This window comes from Antechinus flavipes, chromosome 5, assembly GCF_016432865.1.
Source record: "Antechinus flavipes isolate AdamAnt ecotype Samford, QLD, Australia chromosome 5, AdamAnt_v2, whole genome shotgun sequence".
NCBI classification, from domain to species: domain Eukaryota; kingdom Metazoa; phylum Chordata; class Mammalia; order Dasyuromorphia; family Dasyuridae; genus Antechinus; species Antechinus flavipes.
Window position 1 is genome coordinate 247348654 of NC_067402.1, and position 21837 is coordinate 247370490.

Genomic DNA, 21837 nt, shown 5'->3' on the forward strand with positions numbered 1-21837 from the left:
GTGCAGTAGTTTAAAATTCAACCTTTTTTCTTGCAAGGCCACAATGCCCCTCTGAAAGTGGAAATGGAATGTAATTATATTTTGTATACTTTTTCTTTGTCTAAGATGGGAGTTCTTAATTTGGGATTCTTGAAATGAAATCATATATGTATATATATATGTTTCATAACTATACTTCAATATAATTAATTTATAATATTAAAACTTTCATTTTAAAAACTAAAACATCACTTTGGGAAGGGAACCACAGATTTTATTAGATAAGCAAAAGGGTCCAAAGCAAAAAATAGATTAAGAACCCCTATTTTAAGAGTTTGGGGAAACCATGGAATAATTATGAAATGGCCACATAGAATAAAAAAAAAATGATCAATTCTATATAGATTACAGTATGAACCTTTAATTCAAATGGGATGAGAACATTTCAGCCAAAAGAATAATTTATGAATAAAAAGATTGCTGAATGCTTTAGCAGTAAATGTTGATCACTTCATCATAGTCCAGTCATGTTTCGAGAATCTATGCAAGCTGCATGATTACTCAAGGAAGCATGGAATGATGTGTTCAAATTAAGACCATCTGTGGAGAGAAAAAATTTTGGTTTTTTTTTTTAGTCATTCTTGAAGAATGGAAATCCGATTCTCCATGCTAAAGTGAGTATAATCCTGTTTGTATCTGTAACCCAATAGGGCAGTTGTCTTGAAATAGGCTGACTTAACATGCAGTTCATCAAAGCTGAAGATGTTTTATAAGGGGAGGTTACTGCTAGCTACTTCTAATTGCTCATGGAATGATGACATTATTTTGTCCCTGAACTTATTTCTGTTTAATCCTTTTAAACATTTAGCCAACTCAAAATTGAAAAGGGCTATTTAAATAAAACTGGACATAGGCAATCCAAAGCAGGTGGAGAAAACTATATTTGGAGTTGTAGGGTCAGGATTCAAATCCTGACTCTGCCCCTCATTACCCTTATATTCACTGGTGAGTTCCTTAATCTCTCTGGGAATGTTTGATTGTAAAATTAGTACTTTGAATGAAATGATCTGCAGATTTCATTCCAGTTCTAAATTTTATGGTTATTGACATAATTTATATCAAATAAATGTTTTTCTCCAATTGTCTGAGTATTCTAGTCAAATGTATTCAATATCCTCAATTATACAGATATTTTATCAGTTCCACTTTGATTTTCTTAAATGGGGTAGACATGTAACTCTGATCTAAATCATTCCTTTTCTTCTCTCTATGAGCCTAAAATTCAATTCCACATTTATTAAACACACATCAGATGCCAAGTACTGTACTATATGCTGGGAATATAAAGATAAACCTTAAGCTTACATTATCCTGGAAAATTTGGAAATGGAATTATATGTGGACACAGTAAGAACAATAAGAGGTGAGGTATGATGGCAGTAAAGGAGGTATTTAAAGTACTTTATGAAGATGCGAGGCATAAGAGAATTAGAACTGAATGATAAGTAAGCTGAGCCTTAGGTGAGAAGGTAAGTATTCTAAAAAGGAGAGATTATGAGGAACATTTACAAAAAAAATGGCAGGTTTAACATAAGCTATGGTAGCAATCTGACTTATTGATAGTAATCAGAAGGACAATACTTAGAAAATTTTTCTCAATTCTGGTGGTAGAAATATTTTGAATAAAAAGCTTTTTTTTTTTTTTTTTTTTTAATTTCCGAGTTTCAAGTAACAAGTAACAACTTTCTGTGTTGTGAGTTATATCTGACCCTGTGAGCCCTTTTTGGGTTTTCTTGGAAAAGATATTCAAGGGGTTTTCCATTTCTTCTCCAACTCTTTTTACAGATGAGGAAATTGAGGCAAACAGGGTAAAAATGATTTCTCCAGGTCCATAGGTATTAAGAAGTGTCTGGGGCCATATTTGAACGCAGGCACATGAATCTTTCTGGTTCTAGGCCTAGCACTCTATGCACTGTGTCACCTTTTCCTAAATTTTCTCTTTTGTAAAACGGGGGAGTAAGGCCAGATGAAGATCTTAAGATTATGACCTCAAGGAGCATATAGTATAGAGAAGGGGAAATAAACCTATACAGAAATAACTACAGGGCAAAACATTATTTTTGAAGAATCATGTGAATGGACCAAACTGAAGAATACAGGAATATTTATAATATTTTCTAGCTCTAAAATAGTTTCCTTCATCCTCAGAAGCCATTTCAAAAGAACTTTCCAAATATATCAGATCACAACTAAATAGCAATTTAAGCTATGGAAGAATCTAAGTTAATCAGTATCAGTGCATATGACACTATACCACTCATAATTTTTTAGATTTATAGTTTGCTTTTCAAAAATTCCTTAAAAATCATATATTAATTTAATATCCCAGATTATGCTAAAAGATGATTCTTTCTTAAAACATTATTCTGAAACCAATTTGACTTCGTTAAAGTATAAAAGGATAAGTTCATATACCCCAGAATGTTCCCTCTTCCCAGCCCAACCTATTCAGGGTTCTGATCAGATGTCACCTCCCCTATGAAACCTTCCCTGAGTGCCATAGCTAGTAGTAATTGCATCCAATGCCTAATTCCCACAGCACTGTGTTGGATTATTCTTGAGTTTATGATATGTAAACTTATTTCCCATTAGATTGTAAGCTCCTTGAGAATAATGATTGTGTGATGACTGGGATTGTGCTATAACAGTGTCTACCAAAGTACCCTCCTGTCAATCACAAATGCATTGTCAGACTAAATTATTCATAAAATGCAAGAAATCCAGCACTTGATTGGTCTCAGGAGGGGGCAAGACTCAAACTTCACTTCCTTTATTTGTTTTCTGGTAGCTTTTAGCTGTTAATGAGGCTTTCTAATTACTCTGAGGCATAAAAAGTCTCTCCTACATGAATAATAATTACTATGACAGCTAGCATTTATATAATGTTTTCAAGTTTGCAGAACATTTATAAATATTATATTATTTGATCTTCACAAGAAGTATTAGAAAAAATTATTATCTCTATTTTACAGGTGAAGAAACCAAGGCAAGTTAAGGTTTACATAGCTAATGTCTAAGGTGAGACTTTGAGCTCAGGTCAAGTATTTTAGCATTTTATCCACTATACCATCTAGCTGTAGGTAAATATTCTAAGATCATTACACTCTTCTCTCTTGACCAGATATATTTTCATATAGGGAGGAAGGGCTCCATACCAGTCTAAATCAAGGGCTATTTTGTACCCTTGTTATGTTTAAAAGGACTTTTGCCTCCCAGTTCCTTATGTTCCATGGTTTGAGGTGACATACAATTCAGATGGATGAAGTAAACCTCCTTTTGCTAACTACTCAGTGACTAAATAGTTCCTCATTCTGTCCCCAAACTGAATCTAAACCCTAGCACCAGGAGATATAGGATCTGAGTGTAGGCCTTTGTCACTTTTGCTGTTGTTTAGCCTTCATTCTTGAAGAGAACCATGACATCAGGGAGAGTATGCCATGGCATGCAAGTGAATTGGATTTAAGTAAGGAAGTATGTATCCATTTAACTACCTTCCTTACTGGAAAAGCTTTCCTCCAATTGTGAGACTTATCCTTCTGCAGAATTAGGATCCCAAAAGTCTGGACAAGCTATAATACTGTGCAAGATTTGAGTCAAGCTAATACTAATAAATATGTCATAGGGATTTGAAGAGTGATTTCACTACTAAGACATTAAATAGCAATTAAAGTTAATAGTTAATTTTATGTGAATAATCTCGGGAAGGATTAGTGAATTGCAAGCTCAGCAGGAATCAACAGTTTGATATGGTAGGCTAAAAGAACAGATTTGATCTTGTTTTTCAAAAAGAGAGCCATGATATAGTGATGATGATAGCTAGCATTTAAATAGCACTTTAACATTTGCAAAGCACTTTATAAATATTTTCTTATTTTCTCTCACAACTGTCTTGGGGATAGATGCTATTTCACCCTTATCTTACAGATAAAGAAATTGAATTGTGTAGAGATTAAGTTACTTGCCCAGACTTTCATAGCTAATAAGTATCTAAGGCTGAATTTGAACTAAGGTGTTGTTGATTCCAGTCCCAGTGCTCTATCCACTCTTCCCCCTGCCTGCTTACATTGATAGCACTGCTGTGTTTTGCCCTGGTTATACTATTTGATTATATATGGAGTATAGTGTTCCATTCTGGGATCCACAGTTGACTAACTAAAGACTATCAAAGGAAAATTAATAGAAGGATGAATGTCCATTCTAGTGAAGATACATGGCATATGAGAAACAGTTGAAAGCCTGGAAAAGAAAAGACTGGGACACAGTAGCAGTCTTCAAATATTTGAAGAGTTGTCATATGGAAGATTAGACTTGGTCTGTTTGACTCTAGTAAAACTATAAACAATGAGTAAAAGTTGCAGAGATAAATTTTGACAAATATGTGAAGGAAATAATTTTTAAAACTCGCTAGGGATAGAGGTGGGACCTATGGCATAAGGAGCTTCCACATATTAATGCAGCCTGATCCTCTTTCTGCTATTTATAAGATAGACCTTCAATTAGAGCTGTCTAAAAATCATACAAGTTATAGAGAATTAATGGCTTTTCTGAATGACAGTATTCAAACATTGGATGATCACTGGTCAGGTGCATAGTATGAGTCAGATTGGATAACTGCTGAGGTTTTTTCTGATTCTCAATTTTTTTTTTGTAATTCTGTGATACTCAATTATTAACATATTGGGTTCTATACTGGAAAAAGAAATTTCCCATATGCACAAAAATCATAGATTATTGACAGTCTTTTGCAGGGGTGACATTCCTAGAAAATGGAAGGAAAGTAAAAAACATGAATGTTGATACAATGAACTTGTGAAAAATAGGGAGTTAAATTCATGTAACCACCAAAAACTCTAATCTCTCACTAGAGCTGGCTGAAAATATGCTTTTCTACACACAATTTTTATAAAACATTAATTTTGTTAATATGTGCTTTTCCTAACAATAACCATGAAATAATTTATAAAATGCAGAACATAAAATCAGTAACATAAAAAAAAATTGTTCACTTGTAGTTTCCAAGAATTCTCTGATTTTTGTGCTAGTATTTCAATAATTTATTTCAGATAATATTATACTATTGTAAACCTCTCTACTTTGTCTGCCTTCTGAAAACCAAGAGTTAAGTGATGGGATTTTAGTAGCTATTGTCAGCAGACACCAAGAGTGATGGTGTCTCCAACACTCTGAATGCATGAGAGGCTCTTTACACTAAAATGTTAGTGTGAAGAAGACGAGTGAAGCACCTAGTAAGATACTAGCCACTCTACATACTTGTTTACATTGTGCTCTTACTTTTTTTTCTCAATCATGTATAACCAGGAATGGCTAACATGAAAATAAAAATGAATTCCAGAAGTTGCTAAAGTTAAATTGAATACTGAGAATTGACTATTTATTTCTGTCTATCTATGAAGGTTCTGTGCTAGGTGGTGCTGAGGAACAAAATTGTAAAAAAGTAAGCCCTCCCCCACAAAGACAGTCTAGCAGGTGAAATATGTAATAAGTTTAAGCTGTCATAACATTATGTTTAATAACAAATATTATTATGATGGATATAATGACCGCCTTTATAATCCCTACAGGATTTAGCAATGAATAATAAATGAATAGATATAGGCACCATTTATTTTCAAGTTTTTCTAAAAACTAAATCCTGGGTTAGTCTTAACATTAATTTATTTGAAGAGAGGAATTTGTAAAAGAGTATTTACCTAAAGAATCACCTAATATCTACATAGCTATTCACTTTTATGCTCTGAGTCTTTATATTGTTTGTATGATTTAAAAATTCCTTCCAGAAATTCAGGAGTTCAAATTAAGAAAGAATTGGGGATCTATACGAAGCCAGACATTGTCAAATTTTGGCTTATTGTAAGCCATTACTAAAAGTAAAACAAACAAACAAATAAAAACTGATGGAGATTATTCTTTTTCTCTCTTCATAATTTCTATTATTGGAAAAGAGAAAATAAAGAGTATCTAATACTCATTTAGTACTTTAAAATTTTCAAAGTTATATATAAGAGACAGTATTGAATAGTGGATAGTAAACTCTGGACTCTTAGAAGACTTGAGTCCACATTCTGCAATTGATACCTAGTGCTATGGGACCTGGGGCAAATTGCATAATCTTTCAGTGTTCTAGGAAACTCTCCAAAGCTCCAAATTAAGACTAATTATGGATTTGCACTGGTAGGAGGAATTTCTTGAATAGCAATTTTCTGTAGGAATAAAATCATAGGTTAGGAAAAAAAAGTTATGAAGACAGTATCTGCTTAAATATATGAAAATATTGACTGAAACTGGAGTAATCATTGAGAGCTATAAAATGTATCTGTGTTGCCCTATATATTTAACTATGGTGCTAAATATGGTCTCATTCTCTCTCTCTCTCTCTTATACACACACACATATATGTATATATATATATGTACACACAAACATATATATTACTTTATAAATATTAATTCACTATTTTTAATCAATTTCATCATTAGCTAATAAAATATATATTGTGATACGTGTGTACTTTTTGCATGAAGTTTGACAGCTATCCTTGTAATGACCGCATATTTAAAATCAGCCGGAGTCAGGAATTCAGGTTAAAGGAAAAATCTTCAATATTTATTGAAGTGAAGAGGTGAATAAAGATTGCAATAGCAATATGGGCAAGAAAGATTGCTATAGCAATATGGGCAGCTGCGACAGGAAGCCAGCTAACAGAGAGTGATCTGAGCTGAGCAAACCATTGCAATAGCAATGCCAAAAGTCTCTCTTTCCCCTTCCTTTTCCACTCCCCTGCCTCCACCCACCAAAATCATCATTTCCTATGCAACACATCAGGACTTGCACAAAGAGTGGGCGGGGGCCATTCTTTCTCCAAGCTTATATATTAATAGATTATGGTCCAATTACTATTTAGCCTCATGTGCTTGGGACCTCAGTGCATCAACTCAAGCCTCAGCCCATTACATATCCTAATGATATTTTTCTTAAACCTACTTTCTAAACTTTTTTACATCCTTGGGCTTCATAGTTTGAGTTAGTATATAGTTTGGATGAATTATTTCATTTGCCGGTTGATTTTCTTTACTTCATCTTTCTTATAAATCTAGAGTTTCAAGGCAAAGTTACATATGTGCAGAGATTATTTCTATTCAGGGCAAGATATATCAGATATTTCAGACATATAGGGAATCTATAAAACGTTCATATCTTTTGTCCCAGAGAATCAATGGCATCAATAAGGCTCCCTACCCAACGAAATATCCCTAAGAGCAGTTTTTGTAAAAGCAAATATCTTTTTTTGGGGGGGGGAGTTGTCTCATTAAAGTAAAAAAACATTAAAAAAAAGTTAAACAAATTGTTTCATGTAGTATATTCAAGTATAATTATTATACTTTAATATAATGATATATTGCTGCGCCATAAAATGTGATGAAGGTGAAGAATACAGAGAGACACAGGAAAGATATATAAATTGATCAGAGTGATGTAAGCAGAGCCAAAAGTACAATATACATGTGAGCAACAACATAAATATAAAGAACAATCAAAAACAATTCATGAAATCAAACTTGGTCCCAAAGAAGAGATTTTTAAAAAATAGTACCTCCTTTTTTAAAAAAGATTGGAAACAAGGATAAAAATCATTGCAAATGTGAAAATATATCATGTAGCCTGAAGTGAAGGCTCTTCCCTCCTCTTGCTATCTTACTCTATAATAGAGGAGTAACAGACACTTTGGGTAGAGAAGGAAAGAGGAGTATAGGGGAGAGGGAGAAAGACAAAGAGAAAGGGGGGGAAAAAGAGAAAGAGAGAAAGAGAGAGAGAGAGAGAGAGAGAGAGACAGAGACAGAGAGACAGAGAGAGACAGAGACACAGAGAAATAGAGAAAAATAAAGGTAATGTAATCAAAATATTAGAGTAAATTTATTTTTAAAGATATAGGGAATCTAACAGCATCTGCATAGGGTCAATCTCTGGTTTTAAAATAGATGTTCCTATTCTAAATGAAAATATTTGATAAAGAACAAAATCACATGCTTGAGGGATTAGATGAGATGTAAAATTTCCATTTATTCCTAGCAATAATGATTTATTAAAACAACTGCATGAGCATGCTATAAAATTTTATCTTAGATTTACTTAATGATATCCTTATAACTTTTTATTTTAAATCACTTAAAGCAAAAATACATTTCCTACAAATATTTGATGAAATGTGTTTATATCTGTCATTACATTGAAAAATACGATATATAAGATCATTTTCAGAAAATGAAAATTTGATGTCATCTTCATATGTTTTTGGTGAAATATATTTGATTATAAGATTTTGCAACCTTTCACCAGATCATTTTCAAGTGCTTAAAATAATAATTCAGTTCACAGTGTCTTAGTTTTCTACTCTTTTGTCTACCAACAACCTGAAGAGTCTTCTGAAAATTTTCCATTTTAAACTTGGGTTTATTAATAATTTAGCACAATAACTTTTGGATAGTGTTGGAAGTAGATATGATGAATTTTCCCACTCCAAGGCTGAGTCATCTCTAGTTCAATATAAGCAAAGAAACCATTTTTGCCTCAGTTGCTAACTCTTTGGGTATTGTTGCTCCTTTTTTCTTTATTTCTCTACCTTCTCAACTTAAGACATATTAAATAGAGGGGACTTAGTCCATTTGAAGTCAAAAGCATTGCATTATATCTCAAAGGGGAAAATGTAGATGAACTGTAATCAGCTCCCCTGAAATCAACAGCCACATTGATAAGATCTTGAAACTATTGAAGTCCCAACTGCCAGAATTAGAAAATGGCATCTGAATCTCACTCTTCTTAGTGTATCCCTTCATTTTTAAATATAATCATGTGATTGCTTTTTTTTTAAATGATTTTGCCAGTTAATTAATAAATGGTTGGTGATTCAAATGACTTCATAACTTTTTTTTCCCTATCTTTGATTTCTTAGTTCCCAGTGCTCCCAGAAATGTTACTTTATCTGATATCCAATCAACTAGTGTAACTTTGACGTGGATTATACCAGATGCTATTCTTGGCTACTTTAGAAACTACAAGATTACGATCCAGTTAAGATCTCCACAGTGCATTGACTGGGATTCTGAGGAGTGCATCGAACAAAGCCAAAATCACTACCTGTATGAACCTGACCTTCTTGAAGAAACCATACATGGATTGAAGAAATTCCGATGGTATCGATTTCAGGTAGCTGCTAGCACCAATGCTGGCTATGGCAATACTTCAAATTGGATTTCCACAAAAACTCTCCCTGGTCGTAAGTAAAGGCTTGGGTAGTGCTATAGTATTTTTATGTTGATCTTTTGGACTTAAAGAGATATTGAGTACATCCTCTGTTTAAAGCATAAACATTAAGGCTTCTGGTAATATTATTTTCAAGGACACTTAAATCCTAAGTAGCCCTGCTTCCTCAAAACCACAAAGGAAAAATCACCCCTTTTGTAAATCCTTACTGTTCTTTCTCAGCAACTTGAGTCATGAATTCTTCCAGCTCTGCAGCCTAATAGAAGACTTTTGATCATAACCCATCAATGAGTCATCCTTGTTCTTTCTTGAACTAAATCAGGCAGAAAATATCTGCACATGCCTAAACTAGAAGCCCTTATACTTCAATCCATCTGCATTACTCTTGCTTTCTTTTTTAAAAAAATTTAAATTAATTTTTCTTGTTATTCTTACTTTGAAGAAAATTTTCTACTCCATAGCCAACCTTCACAGTTCTTATTGTGTTTGTGTTTATACATATTATGAAGTGGGAGAGGAAGCATGGGATAAGTATAGTAAAGGGCTGTCAAACTCTTGGCTGACAAGACTAACAAATGCAGTCAGAACTGAATTCAAATGTAATTGAGAAATAATTAACAAGATAAACAAAAATACAGTATAGCATAATGTTAATTTTTGCTGTTCTAAGTCTATATATAGCAGAAGAGATCATTTTTTTATTTGAATTTGGCATGCTTGGGATTTGAAACTACTCTGGAAGACAAATTCTATTGTAGACATGTATACTTTATGAACCTCTGCAAATCATTTAACCTCTTTATTGAAAATAAGTCCATAGAATCTGAGTGTGGGTTGGGCAGAGAAGGAACCAGAAAAAGTCTCTTGTAGAAAATGCTATTTGAGCTATCTTGAAAGAAAGTAATTTTAATAGAAAGAACTGAGTAGGGAAAGAATTTCAGTAATGGAAGAAAATCATTGCAAAGACATGGAGATGTGAGATGGACTCTCATATCAGAAACAGCAAAGCAGTATAGATCATAGAATGTGTTGAGTGAAGCACATACATACTGATGTATATACATAAATACATACATATATATGTATGTATGAAAGGAAGAAGTTAGCTTGTGAGGAAGTAATAAAGCAGAATTACTATTTGGTTCTTAAGACAATTGCAGTGGGACACTGTAGTTTATTGATTAGGGGAGTGACATGGTCAGACCTGATCTTTAGGAAAATCACTTTGGTGATCATGTGGATGATAAATTAGAAAGGAAAAAGATTTGAGGTATGGAAACCAATTCAAAAGCTATTGAAATAGAACTGTTGTTGTTCTTTGTTCTTGAAGATGACCATGAAATCAGAGAGGTGATACCATGACATGCAAGTGAATTCGATTTGAGGAATGAAGGGCTGTACAAGGTTACCAGCCTCATTTTCTTATCCAGAGCCATCTGGGTCTAGGAGCAGATATAGAAGAGGACAAGTAGAGATGGCTCTGAATGTAGTGAGAGACTTTGGCCTTTTTAAGCTAAAGTCTTTAACAGGTCTTAATTTGTTTGAAGAAAAAGTCATTCAATGATTAAGGTTTGCTAAGAAATGAGGCAGAGAATGGCCTCTTTTACCTAGTCAGAGCAATTCAAAGGCTATTGCAAATTTATAGATAAAAGTTAATGAGGGTCTTCACTAATGTTGTGATTTTTTAGTTGAAAAAACAGAGATGATACCAGAGATTTGGCAATTAAAGGAAGGGTAGGAAAAGATAAAGAGAGTCAATACTTGGGAATGCACAAAGGGTGCAAACCAGGTTAACTGGAAAGATAGGAATTCCTTTTGTAAATATAGAGAAGTTTATGGGTTTATATTCCAAAGGGATCATAAAAGATGGAAAACAATCCTCATATGTAAAAATTGTTTGTAGCAGCCCTTTTTGTAGTGGCAAGGAACTGGAAATTGAGGGGATTTCTATCACTTGTGGAATGACTGTGGAATCGCAAGTGTTATGGCATGTAAATATAATGGAATACTGTTGTTCTATAGGAATGATGACAGACTTATTTCAGAAAAACTTGGAAAGACTTAGATGAGCTGATGCCGAATGAAGTGAGCAGAATCAGGAAAACATTGTACACAAGGCAGTTGTTGAAGTGGAACCTAGAGCCCAGAAGAAAGACTCAAGCTAGATATATAGATCTGGAAGTGACAGTCATAGGAAAGATAATTTATCCCTTAAGAGGAGCAATAAGACAAGGGAACAAAACATTTGAGAGTTGAGGATAGTGTAAAGTTGTCCTAATTCACCAAGTGGTCAAGTTAAAAGGAGAAAAGAATAGTAAAAGCAGGGGCAGATGGTCTGAGAAAACTGAGGAGTCAGGACATTGGAGGTAATAGGAAGGATAAAGTTAAAGTTTCAGAGTAGTAAGGAATAAGTAGAGAAATAATGATAAAAATGATGATCAGATATAGGAATTTTGGAGTTTTTGAAAAAAGGAAATTGAATACTTTTAGGTGATGGCAAGGTCAAATGCATGACCAGTCCCTTGGATAGCATGAATGCAATACATAATCTTTCTGATAAGAGCAAAAAAAAAATGTAATTCGAAATGATCTTCATCTATGTAGTCTAGGAACTAACACTGACTAGAAGAGAAAAAATAATTTTTATGTAACTATATGATATGGCTCTTCACTTTGAATGATGAAGCCATCATAATACAAAGTTCTGAAATAATTTTTTTAAAAATAATTTGTCCATTAAAGCAATACATTTAGTAGGAAAATGCTATTTGAAGATCTATTGAACAAATGTAAATGTTAAATTTCAATGAAAATAAAAATAACAGGTTATGGAATTCCTGGTATATGTTATCTCATTGACCATAATACTGCTGTGCAATAGTAGTACTATTGCTATTAGGTGTATTTTAGAGTTGAGGAAATTGAGAATTTTTCTCAAAATAATTGGTCAATAGTGGGAAAACTAGAGCTCAAATTATGTCATCTGACTCTGTCCAGTGAAAAGTTTCAGTATCCCGCCTCAGTCTGATTCTATAATTTCAAAATAGAATAGAAAATAGAAGCATTATTTGAAGTTGAGTTAAAAACTATTTCCCCCATCCCACAATGCAGATAAGTGGACTAAAGGTGAATTTTTTCCTGTTTCTAAGTGATTATTTTTTTTCTTTTTGTATTATATAGACACAAATGCTACAAAAAAAAGATTTATTTTCCATTTCCTAACCTGTCCCCTCACCCTTCCCCCAAAACAACATGATCACAAATAATAAAGGTTGCCAGATTTTTATGCAATTTGATTTTTGAGCTTATTTTAATGACATGCTACCATATATAAAAGCAATTTCTTATGGTGGATGGTGTAACAAAGTAGGATTTGAGCAATCTGTCTAGCACATGAAATAGTTATTTGTAACGCTAAGGAATAGCATCGCTCCCAAAAGAGCATGGGTTTAAAATGAGTATGGAAAGAAAGGACAAATATAATATGCAGATCCTATGGACCACCAAGACTGGAGACAGCAAGCAGTGAAACTCCTGGGGCAGTACTTAGGTTGTGAAAACCACAGGATACCATACTCATGAGGAATTTTAACTACCCAAACATCTGTTGGGTAAAAAAAAAAAAATCCAACAAAACATTCCTCATCAAAGACGTTTCTAAGGAATGTAACTTTATGATCTAAAAATGGAGGAAAATCTCAAATGAGGGAGAGTTCCTCTAGGAAATTATCTTATTCAAGGGAAAGAAATATGAAATTCTTGATGAAGCTATGATTTCTTATTAGTCAATTCTCTTATTCTGATGAAAACTGTTATGTGCTTTAAGCATAGAGAGTTCAATAAGTGGTGCAAGGGAAATGTGCCCCTTTTTGAAGAAAATAAAATATAATTAAAGGACTGGATCAGCAAATGCATAATAAGAGATGTACAAATCAAAATTAGAGTAGTGCATTATGTGATGCTAGATCTCTCAAAGAATCTACTTATTCCTCCCTGGACATGGAAATAGTTTACTTTGGGAACCCTGCTGTACCATGATTAACTTAGTTGAAAACTGTTAAATGACTTCCACATTGGTAGAGCTGGGAGGTCTCATAACTAGGTTCCCATACATGCTCTTCATTTCCAGTACTGGTCACAAAAAATTCTCCTTATCTTAAGTTTTTCCTTTGTCATTTAAACAATTGCATCATGGAAATATGACTTTTAATTTTATTCTTTTTATGAATCTGGTGCTATTCAAATCATTGATTAGTGGGTGATAAAATAAAATTTTTAAATCCTTTCTTACTCAATGTTTACATTTCTAGCTCTTAATATTTCTCATAAGACTATCTATTTTGCTAATTATATTGTCATTTTTAAGTTAATGATCTAAAAATCTGGAATAAAATATATAATAATGTAATTTATGCATAATAATTCTATAATTATTGAGGACACTGGAAAGAATAAATATTTCTTAATTTTGTCTTAGTAGCCTGACAAAAGTTGGCAGGAACAAATAAAGTGAGATAAAAATTAAATATTAATTTTAATAATCATATAGCCTCAAAATTCTCAAAAGACCTGGGGACTCAGAGAAGGGGAAAAACAATTTCTTAATCTAGGTCACTGTTCAGTTATAATTACATTACACAGAAAGAAGAAAAATACAACATAAAAAAATTCCCATCTAGAAAGACTGGGTGAAAGAATGGGTTGAGTGCTGAACTTGGTCCTAGCAAGTTTGTACCTCACTTTTCTTATCTGTAAAATAGATATAATACTAATAATAACAGCATTTATTTCATAGGGGTTTCAGATGAAGTACAGCTTGGAAAATCTTTTACTAACTCTCAAGAGCTACATAAACATGAACTGATAATTATTTACTTGTGTAGGAAGTTAATTGGCTCATTACTAGAAACCATTCAACTACTTGATGTATGGCCAATCACTAATCACATCTTTAAATATTTGGGTAAAATCAGATCCTGAATAAGTTTCTGCATACTCATGTTCATCAAAAATTCTTCCTTGATGGAAGAATAAATGTCCTTTAGTTGAAGAGCATTTTAAGGATGGTCACTAAGTAAGAACAAAGTGTTAACTAAGAAGCTTTCAGTGTGGAGAAAAGAACACCCGCAAATTGTAACTCAGTTGCATTACATTTCCTTAGGGTCAGGTGGACTCTCTAACCTTCCAGTCTCATATTTCATCTCTCATGCTTCATTCAAATTCACTTTAATTCCTCTGGGAGGGTTCTTTGCTTTGACTCAAATCATAGGATAATAGAATTTGTAGATTGAGAATGGGAAGGTACCTTGGAGGTGATCTAACCCTCATGTTAAAAATGAGTCGAGAGGTCAAATGACTTATATGGTAAAATATAGTTAATCTATGTTGGATTCAGAATTTGAACTCAATTCCCCTAGCTTAGCATTAAGAAAAATCAGAAGCTTTCTATATGTAATGACCTTATGATCCCTTTCACTGCTGCCTCAACATCACCAAAGCAAAAGCATTTCATATACAAACTTGCGCCTTCTTCCTTTAACTTCTTTTTTCTCTTTGCAACTATCTTGATGCTGATTCTAACTTTTTTTCAAATACAGAAAAAGAAGTTTGAAAAATGCACAAATTATGGTTTGTTTGTTTTTGCTGTAGCATTCTTCCATCTTCTTTCTCCTTTGAGGGTCATCTTTCCTCTAGAAACCACTACACAGACCAGACCAGGTTCAGTTTTAGCCGGGAGCATGAGACACCTAGAAGAAGACTCAAACTCCTTTTCTCATGCAAACCTATCCCGATAACGCTGAGAAAGATTTTCTAATAGCTTTTGGATTGGCCCATGTTTAAGTCTCATTAAAAGAGAGGAAGAAAAAGGTGAATAGTACAAATAAGGTATTTATTTTTTACATATAAAAGAAATGTTAAAAGATACAAAAGACTAATGAAATACATCAAGCAGTATTTGTTATAACTGTGTCAATAAGAATTAAGCAGGGACATTCTTATGACCATTGCCATAGACTCCAGAGAAGCTGAATCTTGAATTTTGGAACATGAACCACATTGTAGGATAAGGCAAATTATAGTCAAATATCAATCAACAAGTCAATCAATAAGTATTTATTAAATACTTAATGTTAATATTGTTTATCTAACTTTGGCCTTGCATCTTCCAAACAACTCCTGCTTTGCATCTTTTTCCAGTTCAGACAAGGATTTGGGCTTTTCTTTTTTCCAAAGAACCATTTGTTCTGATGAAAAATTTCCTTTATTGACAGCTAACTTCCATCAAAAGACTCAGTGTTGCCAAAATGACATAGAAGCCTGTGTATGTCCATGAAAGATTGATACTCCTTTTGCTAAGATCAGTAGAGAACAAATACAGAAGAGATATTCCCAAACCCAAAATCATACCAGTCTAAGGCTTTAGCTGCCATATGCGCATGGCTGCCTGACAAATTAGAGAACATTTTTGCTTTTGCCTCATACCACTAAGAAATTAGTAAAACTACATGATGCCACATGAAGGTTAAAGGAAAAGAACCAAGAGCAGAGTCACTCTTTTATTAAAAAAAAATCCACTAAATTATTAGCTCTTTTTGTTATTGCCATATTATCTCCTAGTGCTAGGTCCCTCCACTGCACATGTGATCAATGAGAAACAGAGAGGGGAACTTTAAACATACCTTAGCCAAATCACAGTTACACTATCTACACATGGTTCTAAGCTCCCATTATCCCTAGGATAGCCATTTTTATTAGTATTAGATCCACCCAGGATCTTTCTAAATTCACTAAACAGTCAACCCTTAAAGGTAGCATGAATTAATTTAGGTTCTGGCAGCACTACGAGGATTATCTTTATCCCAGATGATTTAGTCTTATTATTTATGGGACCTATATACTGAGATAATGCTATCCTAATCTAAACTTAGAATGATGGGGTAATTGAACCATCCTTTAGAATGTCACTGATTGTTAACTCTAAATTTGTAGCATTGCTAAATCATCCTTTCCCACAAGCACCCACATAATAGCTTTCTCACTATCTTTTTAACTAGGGTTTATTCATCCGAGGAGCAAAATCCATTTTTCATATCTAACAGTAATAGACTTGTCCTGAGTAATAAGGAAGGTAATGTAATGACTCCAGAGTTAGAGTCAGGAAAATGTGGGTTCAAGTCCTGTTTCTGACATATATTGGTCACAACCACAGAATGGTCTTAGACAACTCTCTAACACTGTAAGGTGAAGAGCAAATGCAGATCTGGATTGGTAGAGGGAAGAAATTTGCTGCATCAGTGACAATAGGAGGAGAAAGAAGGGGAGTGAGGAAGGAAAGAGTGGGAGGAAGAGGGAAGAGGAGAGAAGTATGAACAGAAGAAGAGAAGAACGGAGATGGAGTGAGGGAGGAAGAAAGGAAAAAAGGAAGGAATAAAAAGAAAGGAGAAAGAGATGAAAAAAGTTTTGAGGGGAAAATTGAAGCAAGAAAGGAAGTAAAGAGTCCCTTTAATAGACATCTCATCTAATTGTCAGAGACTTTAAAGATCTTTTCTACTTCTTTCCTGAAGCATGAATCTTGTCATCAGTTTCCCTCACTCAGGCTCACCTAATCTCCACTTGAAAAATCCAAAGGAACTTACTACCTACAGAAATTTTCTGTTCTATTTTTGGATAATGAAAATGAGTGACCCAAAGCTACCTCACTGTAAATTTCACTTATTAGTCTTAATTCAGTACCTTGAAAACAAGCAGAATAAATCATCCTCTTATACAATGGTTCTTGAAATGCTTGCAGTCATGGCACTGTCCTATGGTTTTGCTTATGAAATTAAAACAATCTTACATCAGCCATATCTTTTATATGACAGAGTTTTGGGTTATCTAGCCCATATTATTATAATTTTTACCCTTTTCTAGGGATGATCTAGTTTGTACATGTGCATCCTAAAATGTAGCAACTATAATTCAACACAATATTTCAGCTATTATAGACTGGTTAGAGGGTGAGAGAACTATCACCTATCTCTTTCTAGATATTATACTTAATAATTGTAGTTTTCTAATATTCAAACTACTGACTCATTTTGAACTTCCAGACTATAAAAAAACTCCAAGTCATTTTTAATATAAATTACTAAATACTTCTGCTTTGTTTTATATTTGTATAGTACTTATTGTTGTTTGGACCCAATTGCAAGATTGTACATTTATCCATGCTACATTTCATCTTGTTGGATCCAGCTTATCATTCTATATATGTTGAGATTTTGGTATCTTGATCCTATCACACAGGATATTAGCTATCATTCCACCTTTGGGTTATATTCAAATTTGATGATCATGCCATTTTTCTCTTTCCTTTGAAAATGGAAATTTTGAGTTATACATCTATTAATTTTTAGGTTGTGATAGCAACAAGCATTATTTGCATTCTAGGTAAAGTAAGGGATTAGTAATTAATTATTCATTTTATATGGTTCAAGAAAGTACTCATTTTACATCAGGTAGTATTGAAAGAAAACAATTTTACTTTACTCAGTAATCCAGTCAGCTTCAGATTAACTTCAAAAAAAGACAACCATTAAAACTATTTGGTGCTAATGGAAAACTGTGACTTATTCTTAGTACTTATCAAATATTCTTAGCCAACACATATTAGAATTTATTCCATCTCCATTTTTTGGCATTGTTGCTGAGAAATCAGATATTAATACACCTAATTAGGGTTTTAACAATGATAGGAAATGTGACATCATTGTACAACAAAAATGTAACCCCTATATTAGCTATGGAGTCAATGCGAAAAGGTAAGGGATATCTGATCACTATTGTTTGTATAGGTTCCTAGATTTAAAACTCATAGGGACTTTAGTGGTCACAAGATCATAGGATCATAGATTTAATGCAAAAAGGAACCTTAGGGATCACCTTGTCCAAATCCTTCATTTTATAGATAAGAAAACTGAGGCCAAAGAAGGTCATCTAGATACCAGGTGTAAGAGCCAAGATTTGAAACCAGGTTTTCCCAGTACAAATTTAGCTCAATATATCATCTCAAGCCTTTCAAGAATTTTGCCTTTAACTGATATCAAATCAAATCAAAGTACTGATATTTCTAAGGGCATCAGAATCCCCAGGAACAATTGGAGATGTTAGACTTTGCTAAAACATTCGGTTCACTTATATGTTCTCTATCCTAAATCATGTAAGCTTCAGTGTGTATGTTTTAGTCTTTAATAGTATTTTATATTTCCAAATACATGTAAATATGCTTATATATTTACTTTACTCAAACAAAAATAAGCTGGAATTCACTAAAATTAAAAACTGTGGAGAAGATGAAGGCCAGTGGGATACTATAGCTCAGTGGGTTCCTCAGTCTGGAATCCCAGTGGTTCTTGCATTGAGTTTTAATAATCTAAAAATAAACAGAAAGTAAGTTATTTATGAATCTCCCTAGAGGTTATCATTTGTTAAAGTGAAGAAGGTAAATGAACCATCCTCTTATAGGATGTCCCAGATAGTTAACTCTAAAATTTTTACCATTGCTAAACAATTCCTTTTATTCATGAGCTATATACATTTCAAATCCTTTTACAAATCAATTTTGTTGTTGTTGGTGGTGGGTTTTTTTTTTGGAGGGGTAGCTTTTTTTTTTGTATTTCCAAAGCTTAGCATGGTACTTGTTAATACTAAGTTCTTAATAAATGCTGTTGAGTGACTTCTAGGCATTGATACTAGATGATCAGAAGTCACTGCCTAATATTGAATGCCTGGATCTTAGATTCAGCTCAAGAAAAGTCATATATAAACAGACAAGTTAATTCAAAATATATGGGAAGTAAACATGAAAGAATTTCAGATCCCCAACAATTGGTAGAATCAGAAAAAAAAACTCTTGTAAGAGGTGACATCTGAGTGGGGCATTGAATGGATATAAGAATTCTATATTGTAAATTGCTTTCAAGTAATTTAATGTTAATATTTACATTAAATCTTTAAAATAGGCAACATATTGACCTTCTCCCAGCACTCCAATGACAATAGTTTGTGTCAAAGATATTGTAGTCCAAGAAGATTGGGTTCAAGTCCAGGATTCTGAATCTTCCACTTATTAACTCAATAAACTTGAACACAGGCAGCCAGGGAGTGCAGTGGATAGAACACTGTTCCTGGAGTCAGGAAGGCTCATCTTTTGGAATTCAAATCTGACCTCAGACTCTTCTTATTAGCTGTGTGACTCTGGGCAAGTTGCTTAATACTCTTTGCCTCAGTTTGCTCATCTGCAAGATGAGCTGGAGAAGGAAATGGAAAACCATTCCATATCTCTATCAAGAAACTACAAATATGGTCACAAAGAGTTAAGATATGGTTAAAATGATTAAACAACAATAATTTTAAAGAAATTATTTTGTTGCTCCAACATTTGGGTGTTTCTTCTTTTAAAGGGATGTTCACAATGGTGAATATTTATACCCCCATAAACAAAACTTCAAATTGGGGGTTGATTTATTGTTGATGATCTGTCATAGAGAAAATGTTAATAATGTAGCTTTAACTTAAAACTGTGTTATGCACACACACACACACACACACACACACACACACACACAATCTTCCCTTCACCAGAGCTAGTTGTTAAATGCAATACTTACTAATATACCACTACCTATTTACTCACTCGATCACATGAAATAATGCTGATGAAAGCATTTTGTAAATTGTATTCACTATGCACATGTGAGTGAATTTTATTGTTATTTCTCTTCTCATCTTTTTTTTTTTTTTTGATGCAGTTTATGTAGAAACAGTTCCAGGACAAATCTGTATTTTGTTCTCATTTTTGTTGTTATTTTTATGAGTATTATTACTTGTACTACTATTGTGTTTTCTTAAACTTATCTTTTACTATTACTATGAATACAATAATGACTTGTTTTTCCAACACTAAATTAGATTTTAGAAATTTGCTGAAGGAAAAATTACCATAAGACTTGGAACCTACTGAATCCCAAAGTGCCATCATTCTGAAGTCTTCACCATTAGGCAATTCTCAGTCAAAGTTATATAGACTTGGGGGTATTTGAACTTTGTGTAAGAACTATGTTAAATGATGGGCAATCCAGACTCACCTTTCAGCTGACACACTTAACTGCTGCCTTAGTATCAGGACACAGATGGATGGGAAAGCTGACCCTGACCCACATAAGATCCACATTCCTGTGCAAGGATAGAAGCATGATAATCAGGAAATGATGGCTATTAGTTACAGAAAATGCATTATTGTGAAAACCAGGAGAAAAGTGCTTATGAGAGGAAGTGATTGGATTATAAGAGAATGAGAGAATAAGGATAGGTCATTCCTACTGAGTAAATGGCTGTGATTTATAAGAGAGAGGGTATAGTGATATCTTGGCCCATTACTGACTAGACTCATTTCACAAACAATGCTAAATCAATATGTGACAGTTTCTAGAGAGACAAAGTCTTTCAAAGATTGTTTATTAGTTCCAAAGCAGCTAAATTGGAATTTTTCAATTTCCTATCATCTCATCACAAATCAACTTTCCTTCTCAGATTAATAGCTATCCATGACTTCAACTTCTTATTCTTCTTAACTTACTAATAATCTTTTAATGTGCACTGTGGTGGTAGAAAAGGCAATAATCATCATATTGTATGTATGTATGTATACAGAATTGTTTGATGCATTCCAAATAATATGTGTCTGAAAGAAATATGAAAATTTTGTTTCTTTAGATGAATCAATTATTGGTTTGATTTCTAGGAAATTATGTGAAATAAATAGTTATTAATTTCATTTTATAACTCTGAAGTTTTAGATGACCTAATTTTTTTCATACTTTTTCTATGAAATATTCTTTTTTTTCTTTCTTCCTTTTTTCTTTCTTTCTTTCCTTCTTTCTTTTCTTCTTTCTTCCTTCCTTCCTCCCTCTCTCCCTCTTCTCTCCTTTTTCTTTCTTTCTTTCTTTTCTTCTTTCTTTTCTTCTTTCTTTCTTTCTTTCTTTCTTTCTTGCTTCCTTCCTTCCTTCCTTCCTTCCTTCCTTCCTTTCTTCCTTCCTTCCTTCTTTCCTTTCTCTCTCCCTCCTTTCCTCTCTTCTTCCCTCCATACCTCCCTTCTGAGTTCTTCATTGTTTATTTGTTGTAACCTTTTCACACTCACTATATTCTTTTTCATTGACCTCTGAATTATCCTTGTCTTTAGTCCTTAAGAGGCAGTGATATTCCAGACCTTGCCACCATATAGATTAATATTAGTTTAAAGAAAAAGGTGGGTCTTTGCCTTCATAGGAAATTTGGGGTTGGTAAAAGATCTTTGCAATTTCTCCAAAACAATTGATTCCAATTTCCTTTCTTTTTAAAATTCTGGGCCCAACTCATTGTCCACCTGTATTTTCTGCTCAAGATATACATACTGCTGTACAAATATAATAGAACCTACATTATAATGAATAATGGGATCTAGACAATAGATGTTCTTTTTCCACTTTGTCTTTCTTG

The 21837-nt window shown here is 33.3% G+C and overlaps 1 protein-coding gene across 1 annotated transcript in view; it reads left to right on the plus strand.

Annotated features, from left to right (window-relative positions):
- Positions 1-21837, plus strand: part of PTPRQ (protein tyrosine phosphatase receptor type Q) — a 285135-nt gene that overhangs the window by 159320 nt on the left and 103978 nt on the right. Inside the window, exon 35 of the mRNA XM_051962483.1 lies at positions 9008-9331. Within this exon, the coding sequence (XP_051818443.1) occupies positions 9008-9331 (324 nt within the window). The remainder of the gene's footprint in view (positions 1-9007; positions 9332-21837) is intronic.